The following is an 11,351-nucleotide window of genomic DNA, read 5'->3' as shown; positions in this document are numbered from 1 at the left end:
GCACATGGTCCACAGAGCCGACAACCGGTTGCAGACCCCATGCACACAGCATGGACCCCCAGCTGCAGCAGCAGCAGCCAGAAGCCCTGGGCTAAGGGCTGCTGCACGCGGCAACCATAAAGCCCTGCAGGGGCTGGTCAGAACGTCTCTCAACCCCTCAGCTGATGGCCGCCATGGAGGACCCCGCTATTTTGATGTAGTGGGACACGGATCATGTACACATGCCCTACTTTGACGCTGAATGTCGAAGTAGGACGCTATTCCCATCTTCAGATAGGAATAGCGATTTTGACATCTTGCCACCTAACGTCAATTTCAACGTTGAAATAACGCACAACGCATGCTATTTCGATGTTGTGCCAGCTACTTTGAAGTAGCTGGCTAGTGTAGATGACCCTTAAGGTACATCTACTCAGCACAATATTACAAAACGAAATAAAGCTCACTGCAACGAGTCTTGGAGCCCAGGACAACTGACCCAGGCTCATGCTGCAGGGCTAAAATTAGCAAAATAGATGTTCTGCTTAAGCTCTGAGGCCCAGGGAAGCTTATATATGAATGATGTGTTGATGAAAAGTTCTTACCAAGGGATGTGATGGGGACTGATTTTGTGTTTTTTACAGCAGAGTAGTCTGCTTACTTTGTAGCAGACATGTATTTGTAGTCAAGAAGGCAGCACTACTACTAGTGCTGGTTCCTGCGTGTATGCCTCTGTGGGTGTGCATGAGATTCACACACCTGGAACTGTAGAATTCTTGTGAATAGCGTCTGCTGGTCTGCGCAGGTGGCTTGGCCTTCGGTGTGCTTCACACTGATAGAATAAAGAGCAGAGCAGACCAACTACCTCTCTGATCTCTTCTTACCACTTCATGAACTTGGTTGGATGCCAATGTCTGCAACTCTCCTTTTAGTTTCTTCAAAGATTGCCTAGTGTTTTTCCTGTATTGTTCTTTATAGTTGGTAAGTTTTATTAGTTTACATAGATTTTACCAGAGGGCTTTTTTTTTTCTTCTTTCCTCTAGTTAGCTAGATTCCCTGCCTCCCACCTCATTATGAGGTATTTGACTATGCCATGGAGAACTGTGAGGCACAGTTGGATTTGGGCTGAAGGACCCCCTGTACAATGGCCTGATTCAGCATGGAGTGTGCCTCCTGTCACTGGGCCCAGCTCTGTTCCAGTGCAGTCCATATCCCGAGACACGCTTTTGTGGTCTTGTTGGGAAGGCATAAAATGCTCACAGAAGCATGAGAGCAGGCTTCCCTTTACATCCGCTTGAAAACCTCCAACACAGCTCTGCCTAAATTGATCAAATCTACTTGTTCAATCCCTGAGGGCTTTCACTGCTGTGGTACCATAATTCTCCCTCTCTGGCCTCACAGAGGCTCCTTCCTTGGACCCTTTCAGCACAAGTGGACTATATCCTTTTCTCTTGGATGGTGAGAGACACCAGAAGACATCTTTCCTCTTCCTGAGCTTCAGTTTCCGCCAGCACCAGGACTTTCTTTTGGGGGATGTTGCTGTTGACAGAAACCTAGCCCCTCTTCCCAGCTTTCCCTGTCAGAACTACTGGCATTGCCATTGGATGTGGGGCCTTTCTTCTATTCCTTGAGAGAATCTGAAACACCAAAGGAGCTACCAACTTCTCCTCCGAAACATGTTAGTTCAGATGGGAGATCCAGAGTCTTCATTTACCAACCTCTACCTTGGCATTTGCCTCTTGCTGTGGGGATCCCCACAATCCCATCCTGATTTAGTGTACTAGCCATACTGGGACACATACACCAGATGAACAGAGCCCCATGCTTTCTGCCATTGAGTCACCCCACCATTCTACTCCAACAGAACAGTCAGGAGTTTTCCTTGATCCCACAGAAGAGAGAGTCTAAGAACCAGCTCTGCCAATACACCCAAGATAGTTGCCTTGAGCTCCTGATGAGGCAGTCACCCTGGCATCTCTGTTCCCTACAAGTGACTATAAATAGTTCAGGATTTATTGCAAAGGGTAATAGAGGAGCTCCGGATCTCAAGGAGGTCCAGGACCCTTAACACAACCTCCAGGATATCCTGCAAACTACCGGATCCAATCAAATAGCAGCTTCAGTTAATGAAGATAGTCTGGAAGCTGCTAGAGCAGTCCGGAATAAGTCAGCCACCTACACTGCTACCTGCAAGTGGCCAGAGAAACGCTATTTTATTCCATTTAAGGGAGTGGAATTTCTCCTTACCCATCCTGTACTGAACTCTCTGCTTGTACAGTCTGCCACAAAGCTTCTAGACAATGTCTTCTTAAATCCATTCCTCCTAACAAGAAGGCTAAATGTCTTATTGGGAAGAGACTAGCCTTTTTCTAGCCTTCAGTTTCATATAGAGAACTATCAGTCACACTTAACTAAGGGCAACTTTCTGAATGGTTCCAGATTCACAGAGTTAATAGACACACTAACCGTAGCAGGACAGAGCTTACTTACAGGATCTCATTGAAGAATGTGAGCTGGTGGCCAGAAGCACACTTTCATCAATGGTAAATGCAGCAGATTCATTGTTTAGGTCCGTGATGCACTGTGAATCATGGCTACATGCTCCGGGATTTCCCAGGAAGGTCCGAAACACTTTGGTGTACATGCCCTTTTGATGAAGCCCAACTTTTCAGTGGGCAGATGGATGAGTTCTTACATGCTTAAAAAGACTACAGGGCCACCTTGCACTTCTGGGGCATATATACACCTGTCCCAAAAAGGAAATATCACTCACTGTCATATAGACCTAGACTGGCAACTCAACAGTTTTATCTCCAGCAATCATATGAAAATCCTTGTGAGAGGCAGGGTACAGAAGACTAATTTTCCCGCACGTGCCACATCTACTGCAACATCTCCATCCCATTTCCTGTTGACAAGGTTTTCTTGAGAAGAGTTCAAGAGCGGGAAACCATTAACAATGGCACCAGTAACTAAATCTTCACAAACTCTTTGGGGGTCATTTAGCACTCATATTTCCAACACTGAAGTGCCATGACAACAGGAACGTAGGTACTGTCTATCATCCCCTCAGGCTATATGATGACATTTATTTCCCTGCTCCTCCAAAACCCACATCCATGTTCTCCTGGTGTCATTCTTTGAGGTGGACTCTCCAGCAGGAGTTGAAAGCCCTTCACCAGCAATGAGCAATAGAGCACTTATTCCTTCAACAAAAAAGAAAAGGTTTTTACTGTACAGGTTGAACCTCTGTAATCCAGCACCCTCGGGACCTGACTGGCACTGGACAGGAGAATTTGTCGGTCAGGTCAAGCATTACCAACACTGCCACTGCTTACTGGACTCTTAGAAGACATTTAGGAGTAAATTACAGCTAACTAACAGCACAGAACACTGAGAGCTGGTGGCTGTAAACAAACTTCATGGGATCACAAGGAACTTGGCCACACCCATGATCAGTGGTCATCTGGCTAACTAATATCATGCCAGGTTATGGATGTTGCCAGACAAGAGAGTTCCACGTTAGAGAGGTTCAACTCATAGATATATCTAGTCCACAAAAAGGAGGAAGGTTGGAGACCTGATCCAGATCTCTGCAGGATTTAGTCACAAGATGAAATTTCACATAATCATTCTGGCATCAGTAATCCCAACCGCAGGAAGACTTGTGGCCTACAGCTCTCCCTATGAAGGATAATTACTTTCAGTGGGTACTCCACAAATCGGGCCCTGATAACTTCCAACACATGGTGCTCACATTCAGCCTCACCACTGTCCCCAGGACTTTCACCAGTGTCTTTCTGGTTCTAGTAGTTCATCTGAAATGGAACAGTTTAACTGTCTTCTCATTGCCAGGGCATGACAGGAAGCCTAGGAGTCAACCTCATTACTGCTTCAACTACATTCTTCCCTCAGAGTCAGTGTGATCTTGAAAAAGTCTATCCCTCAGTCCATCACAGATGATAGACTTCATTGGAGCTTCTCTAGATTCTCTCTTCACAAGAGCTTTTCTACCACAGGACAGGTTTCACACCATGAGTACTCTGGTAGATCAGGTCAAGCACAACCCTGATGCTCCAGGCAGAACTTTTCATACTCTCCTGGGACACATGTTTTCGTGCACTTAAGTTACTCCGTTTGTCGGACTCCATCTGTGCTACTTTCGGGCATGGCTCCAGTGTATTCACCAACCAATCACAGCATGACTATCCTGGTAACAATTCCAGACTAACACCTTCTCTGATCTCATATAAGGATCCCCACTGGGTATGTGTGGATGTTCTCTTCTCTGTAGCTTTACCAGACAAGGTAATCATTACAGTCACTCTGGCTGAGGAGTCCACTTGAGCAGTCATATGACACAGGGTACTTGGGTGCCTGAGTAGGGCAGGATGGACATCAACTTTCTGGAGCTCCAAGCAATCCAAAATCTTGTGAGGTTTTTCTGCAGTTTATTCAGTCTCACCATGTTCTCATAATGTGAGACAATGTAACCTCATCATTTTCCCATCGACCAACACAAAGGGAAAGATCCACCCCTTGTATGTGGAAGCAGTTGCCCTGTGGAATTGGTTTGTCAGGAGTTGTCACCTGTCTCAGCCTCTTACCTTCCAGGAACTCAGAATGGGTTGGCAGACACCCTCAGCAGGTATTTTGCCATCACTCAAGTGGAAGTTGTCCGATTCAGTTGGGAATAGAATCTTTGCTCAGGAGCGAATCCCCAGCTTGGATCTGTTCATCTGCCAGGTAAACAAGAAATGCAAACTGTCCCATGCCAGAGGAGCACTAGAGCTACAGTTATAGGGCAGGGCTTTTCTCCCCCACCTCCGTCAGACCATCTGAGCTGTGCGTCTCCTCTCTTACCACTCCTATTTAGTCTTATGGAGAGCTAGTCAGGGAGGACATGCTTCCTTGTCATCCCCAATTGGCCCAGAAAGTTTTGGTTCTCAAATCTCTTGCGGCAGTCAGCTCATCCTCAAGTCAGCATCTGTTTCTTTCCTGATCTTTTGACTTGGGAGAAGAGCGTACTCCAGCATCCCGTCCCCAAAGAGCTTCATCTTGTGGCTTGGTTTGTGGATGGGCATCAGTATTAAAAAGTTACTGCTCTGCTGTACAGACCATCCCTTACAACACTGGTTCTCCACCAGGTGAATGCATGTCCCCATGAGGACACACAGGTCTTCTGGGGGTGGAGGAGGGCATTAACTCATCTAGATGTTTGCCTTGTTTTATTACAGGCCACATAAGAAACACTAGCACAGTCAGTACAAATTAAAATGTCTTACAATGACTTGTTTATACTGCTCTATATATCGAAATGTAAGTGCAATCTTTATATAGCAATTTATTTTATAAGTATATAGTAAAAAGGAGAAAGAAAGCAAATTTGCAGCTATAGCGTGCTCTGACACTTCCGTAAAATTGTGTGGTTTTTGTAAACAGGTAGTTTTTAAGTGAGGTGAATTTTGTGAGGTACACAAGGCAAAACAAACTCTTGAAAGTTGCACAGTAGTCTGGAAAAGTTGAGAACCATTGTTCTACACAACATCTGTTTTAACAAAAGTATGGTCTTTCCTTTCTTCCGATAAGACACATTACCTATTGCAAAGATTGCCCTAGCAAGCTCTTAACGTCTTGAACATGTCTGATAAATGGTTATTTTTGAACATGCATTAGGACTGTCATTAACAAAATAAGTTTTGTACCTAGTACTTACTGGAGATATAAATGTTATATGCAGTGTCTTTTCTGTTTAAATTTTTTTTAAAAAAGTGCTGGTACTCAGCCTGCTCTCTCCCCTCCAAAACCAGTCTGATGGCTGGGACAGCCAAGGTGCCAGTAGTCAGTACTGGCAAGTACCACCACAAAAATGCACTGGCTCTGTGAAGGTAAATAGTCTCAGAGGGGTAGCCATGTTAGTCTGTAGCTTCACCAAAAACAAGCAGTCCTGTAGCACCTTAAAGACTAACTCACTTCTTCAGATTTTCAGACTGGAGTAGATAATAAGAATCCAGGATTTATCTCCAATCCGATCAAGCTGGTCTTACCCATGAAAACTTCTTCGCTTTTAAGGTGCTATAGGACTGCTTCTTTTTTAAGAAGGAAAAGACTTCAGCGGTCTTTTTATTTGTGGGTTTGAGAATTTTTTTCTTTTTCAAGTCCAGGATACTCTTATCTTTTACTAACTCACAATATAAATAGTACACTATTCTATTCTAAACAAGCACAATTTCAGATGCTAGAAAAGCATCAGTAAAGTGAATAATATGACTTTTCTTTATGGCTGTTCTTGTTATGATTGTACCACAGCATTTGAGCACCTGTATAGCTTTTGGTAACCGAAACAGACTGTGAGGTATGGAACAGATTCTTCCTTAATTTTTCCTCCAATCTCACCACTTAAAAATGGAAGAAAAGCATTAATACTATTGGATGAGAAGAGAACAATTTTAAAAAAAGTAACTGTCCAATTCAGGAAAAAACGGTGATCCACTTACTACCACCCTAAATGCTTCAGCGTGACGTCATCTAAATGCTCCACAGTGACATGAGATAATACCTTCATTTTGGGATCATATTCAGTTAAAGCAATGCCAAACGGGGATCCATAGCGGCCCCTGGAGCAGAAATCCACAAAGAAAATCAAACATGCTGCCACCTTGGTCAGCTCTCAGCACTTCCCCTTGAGGACTGCAGGCTGATTGTCTGTTCCTCTGCGGCAGATCCCTTGACAGGAAGGTCTGACAGGGCAGTGGTTCCAAAACGGATGAATACATCTAATTTTAAGGAAGTGGAAGAACATTTCTCATCTATCAGTCTTCCCTGGGCCTCTCTACAGATTTTTCTTTAATAACCAGTTGAGTCCGGTTGTCACAGACTGGGGGAAAAAAGCCTCAGGAGAGGTAGGCATGTTCGGCTTGGTCTACACTAGGCAAATAAGTCGATCGCAGATACACAGTTCTAGCTGTGGCAGTTGTATAGCTAGAATCACCTTATTTGCAATCGACGTACCTGTCCATCCTCACCGAAGAGGATTGATGGGAGAGCATCTCTACCAGGCACGCAAAATCGAACCCCAGATCAACCCTGAGAAGGTTGATCTTCTGGGTTATGTAGACATGGTCTTAATCCATATCTGCAAAAGCAACAAGGAGTCCTATAGCACTAGATGGTAACAGATTTATTAGGACATAAGCGTTGGTGAGAACACCTGCTTCATCAGATGGACTGGAGTGAAAATACAAAGGCAGGTGTCTATCCGCCCTGTTTTTCATGGTGTTTCACAACCTCCTGCATGCTGCATCTTGGTATGGATTCCAGACTAGACTTACCCAAGGCATTGCTCCTGCACAGCCAGCATGTTACATAACTGGAGAAAGATTTTTCTTCAGGCCTCATGTGCTTGTAAAGAAAGAGAGGTGGTTGCTCTCGTATTCCTACAGTATTTGACTTCATTAACAACGTTCTTTACTTTTGGTTTAGGTGGAGGATAGATTTAGAAAAACTAATCAGGGCTCCCCTGAAGCACAGTCTAAACAGGCGGGCAAACTGCTGGAGCCACCAGTGCCTTCAAGATCAGAGTCCTTTTCCAATGGAAACTCAGAGCCTGTCCAGCCTGCACTGCAAAGGCCGATGGAACCCCAGGTAAAAGCAGAATATTTGGGAGGGGGTGGAAGAAACTCAGAGGCCCCAACACACTTAACTTTAGGTTTTTAGGTCTTGACATATAAAAATACATATTTTAAGTGTATTAATACTTTGCAAAGTGACTTATTCAACAGATGGGCTCCCTATGTGTGTTCAGAGTCATGCCTGTTTATTTTAGTAATGAGCATGTGGGTTTTATTACTTTTTACTTCTCAGCAGAGCCAGCCTGCTTGAGAGAGCTGGCTGCATTCTGTCACTATGAGTGCATCAGCAGAATGGTTGGCTTCATTGCAACCCAAATTATACTGAGGTTGCACAGTTCGCGATTTGGTCCAGACAGTCTCTTTATTGCTGGAGATGATGTGCAGGAAGAAAATAATCAAGTTTGACTTCTACATCCCTGCAGGAAAACTAACTGGATTCAAGAACAGCTGATTGTCTAGATTGTCTTGTTTCCTAAAGAATCTCTTGGTTTTGGGAGGCTGTTGAATAGAGTTAAGAGTATGAACGTAAAAATAAATGCACTCTAAAGTTTACAAAAAGCTCATATATAAAACTGGAATACATTAATTGAATTGAACTTGGCATGCAGTTTCTGTGCCTGTGCAGAAAGTTTGTTTATCAAAAAAAAAAAAAAAAACATAACAAAACTGTTTCCTTTTTTCCTTTGGTGCCTCTCTATACAATTAATGAGAATGATGACTAAAGCTGTCTCTGCTTACCCTGTTTTGACCAGATATCACAAATGTTTGGGGCAATTGCAAAATCTGAACAGAAGGGAGAGTGGGAAGAATCGTGACAAGATTTCATCTAGAACTTAGATTTTCCTGGCTTTCTGAGAGGCTTCTAACAGTATTTGATAAATTTGGGCTTGTATATGTTTACTTTAGGCTAACCATTTCAACAGTTTTTTGAAGTTCTGTCTCTTGCACAGCTGTGTGTCATGAGACAATTCAGTGGTATGCTTATAAAATCAAATATAAGCACTTTCATAAAACTAAGGTGAAATGTTAATTGTCACCTAATGAATAGGTGGGAAAAATATATCCTGGGCTTGTGATCTTATCTGAAAAGGTTTAATCTCCTAATCAGTTTCAGAAACCATTTTTGAAGTAAATGGCTTACTGAACTCACCATTGAGAAGGGAAAGGGATAGAGGGTCAGTTTGAGGCTTACGTATAGGTTTGCCAATGTAGCTTAAAGGGTGGAGTTGCTGCTGTGTGTTTGTGTTCTGCATATAAGATATGGTTTATGTATGATATGCATTAATGTATTATGTAACAGAGCATGTAACATATTTACACTGCAATGACTATGAAGGAAAAAACACTTATGTTTTATGATCTTCCTTCAAAAGTTTTGTGTTTTTTAGTAAATTTAAGATTTTAGTTACATTATAAATCAGAATATATTTAGGTCTGCTCTCTTGACAGTATTCCTAACTTGATGGATTTCTTCACTGTGATATTTGCTTCAAATTGTGTGTCCAACAGCTGCTGCTTTCTAAGACCTGATCCAAGTCCAGTGGAAAGGCTGCTGTTGATTTCATTGGGCTTGGGATCAGGCCCTTAGTGTAGCTCTTGTTTGTTTGTTCGTTTGTTTTTTCTGGTTACTAGCGTATGTGTTTTTGAAGAGCATATCTCACCAAAATACATACATGCTGTATTTCCAGTCTGCTACGTTCTCTGGGCACCTTCCTTGCTTTATGATTCCACCTCACGCCTGCCTTATGCCATAACCAATTTGTCTCCTCCCTACCCCCTCGCCTTTATTCTGTTTTAAAAAAACAGTTGTACAGAGCGCATTGAATGTTTTATGTTTTGTTTTCTTGTAAGGTACAATGGTCCCATCTGGCATCTCTCAAGAACAATGTTTCCCCTGTCTCGCGATCCCATTCCTTCAGTGACCCTTCTCCCAAATTTGCACATCACCATCTTCGTTCTCAGGACCCATATCCACCTTCACGCAGTGAAGTGCTAAGTCAGAGTTCTGACTCTAAGTCGGAGGTACCTGACCCCACTCAAAAGGCTTGGGCTAGATCAGACAGTGACGAGGTGCCTCCAAGGGTAAGGAGTAGAAAGACAGACATATGCTTTTTTTTTTTTTTTTTTTTTTTCTTCTTCTTCTTCTTCTTCTTCTTCTTTTTCAATTTGAAGCGTGTGATCATTTAGGCCCTACAAAAGCCAGGCCCACAGAGCAGTGCCATTACTGGAAAACATGTTTTGGAAAGGAGTTTATACTATAAATATCTAGTCAATTGCCCCATGATAACATATTAAAAAGGGAATTACGAACTCTGATGAAAATAAAAAGTATTTACACACTATGGCTCTTGCAGAGAAGTGCATTGTTATGCTAACTTAACAAATAATTACAGTATTCAGGAAATAACTTAAAACATCCCTGGCATGATAGCTTACAGTTTATTTTCTTCTACTTCTGATTGTCAAACCATAAATCATGAGTTTATTTAAAGTTTAGATGGATTGGAACAAAAAAGAAACATTCAATATTTTTTCCCTTTCTGCTTGGGATTTGCTTCTTCCAAGTATGTTCGTGCTTCCCGCCAATCTTTGCCTCCTGCTGATCCATAACCGGACATGTGTTTGGTTCCTTTGAGCTTATTTTCCTAATCCTTATGCTATTTTAGTAAAATGCTTTGTGTTGTCGCCTGTTTGGTCAAAATGCAATATGCTTTTAAAATGTCTGAGTGGTCTGGGGGTAAGGAGCGTATATGTTTATCTTGCAGCTATTTAGGTGCATTAGTCTAAACTTCCAGTTCTTTTCAGTATCCAAACAGCAACCCAGCCAAAGTTCTTTTTTTATTTTTTTTTTTATTTTTTTTATTTTCCTTCATTTTGTCCAATTATACTGACTTTGCCTTAAAATAACATTATTCAAAATGTACGTGTGGTGGGAGGAGACTCTTAATTTTTCCACTTTCTTCTTTCTTCATTAATTTGTATTGTTTCTTTTTTCACCCAAGGTACCTGTGAGAACAACATCCAGGTCTCCTGTCTTATCTCGTCGAGATTCTCCACTGCAGGGCAGTGGGCAACAGAATAATCAAGCAGGGCAAAGAAACTCCACAAGGTTTGTAAGCCCACGTTGCCTTAGCTCTCCTGTTTTGTAAGGGAAAGATTAGATGGAAGCCAGGGAAAGGATCAGTGGCATTATCTCTCCAATGTGAAGGAATGAGGAAGATGGACCTATTCTCTCTGAGCAGTTACTGTTGAGTCACTTTCACGGAATAGTTTACTACTACAACTATTACTACTACCACTTAACCCTTGTACTCCGTGTGGAGCATAGGTCATCTACAAGTCTCCTCCACCTCACTCTGTCTTGAGACAAAACATCTAGCTGGAACCAGGAGGACCCCAAGTTGTTTCCTTCAGTTTCAGTGGACCTTCTCTATGTCGTCCAAGGTCTTCCTCTTTTGCGTTTTCCTTGAGGGCTCCATATGAGAGCTTGACGGACTCTGCTGGATGATGGTTTTCGGAGAGTGTAGATCCCCGCTTTCTTTTGATTTCGATGTCAGTTGGTTCTTGTCCTGCTCTATTCCAAAGCTCCTCATTTGTGATAAAGTCTTGTTGTTTGATGTGAAGGCTGTACCTCAGGCATCTGTTTATGAATGTCTCTAGCTTGTGATTTGAAGACTTTTTAGTTCACTTAGCAAATGCTAATGAAACTTCTTCCTGCCTCTGCACCTTTGAAGGGGCTAC

At 42.6% G+C, this 11,351-nt stretch overlaps 1 protein-coding gene across 2 annotated transcripts in view; it reads left to right on the top strand.

The window, feature by feature from the left end:
• MAP4K4 (mitogen-activated protein kinase kinase kinase kinase 4) overlaps window positions 1-11,351 on the top strand; it is a 237,334-nt gene that overhangs the window by 191,731 nt on the left and 34,252 nt on the right. For both annotated transcript variants that reach the window (XM_074991463.1, XM_074991454.1), the window contains exons 16-17: window positions 7,462-7,623; window positions 10,613-10,719. In XM_074991463.1, coding sequence (XP_074847564.1) covers window positions 7,462-7,623; window positions 10,613-10,719 — 269 coding nt within the window. The remainder of the gene's footprint in view (window positions 1-7,461; window positions 7,624-10,612; window positions 10,720-11,351) is intronic.

This window comes from Carettochelys insculpta, chromosome 1, assembly GCF_033958435.1.
Source record: "Carettochelys insculpta isolate YL-2023 chromosome 1, ASM3395843v1, whole genome shotgun sequence".
NCBI classification, from domain to species: Eukaryota; Metazoa; Chordata; order Testudines; family Carettochelyidae; genus Carettochelys; species Carettochelys insculpta.
The sequence above is the reverse complement of the archived record's forward strand: the minus strand, read 5'-3'. Positions and strand labels throughout refer to the sequence as shown.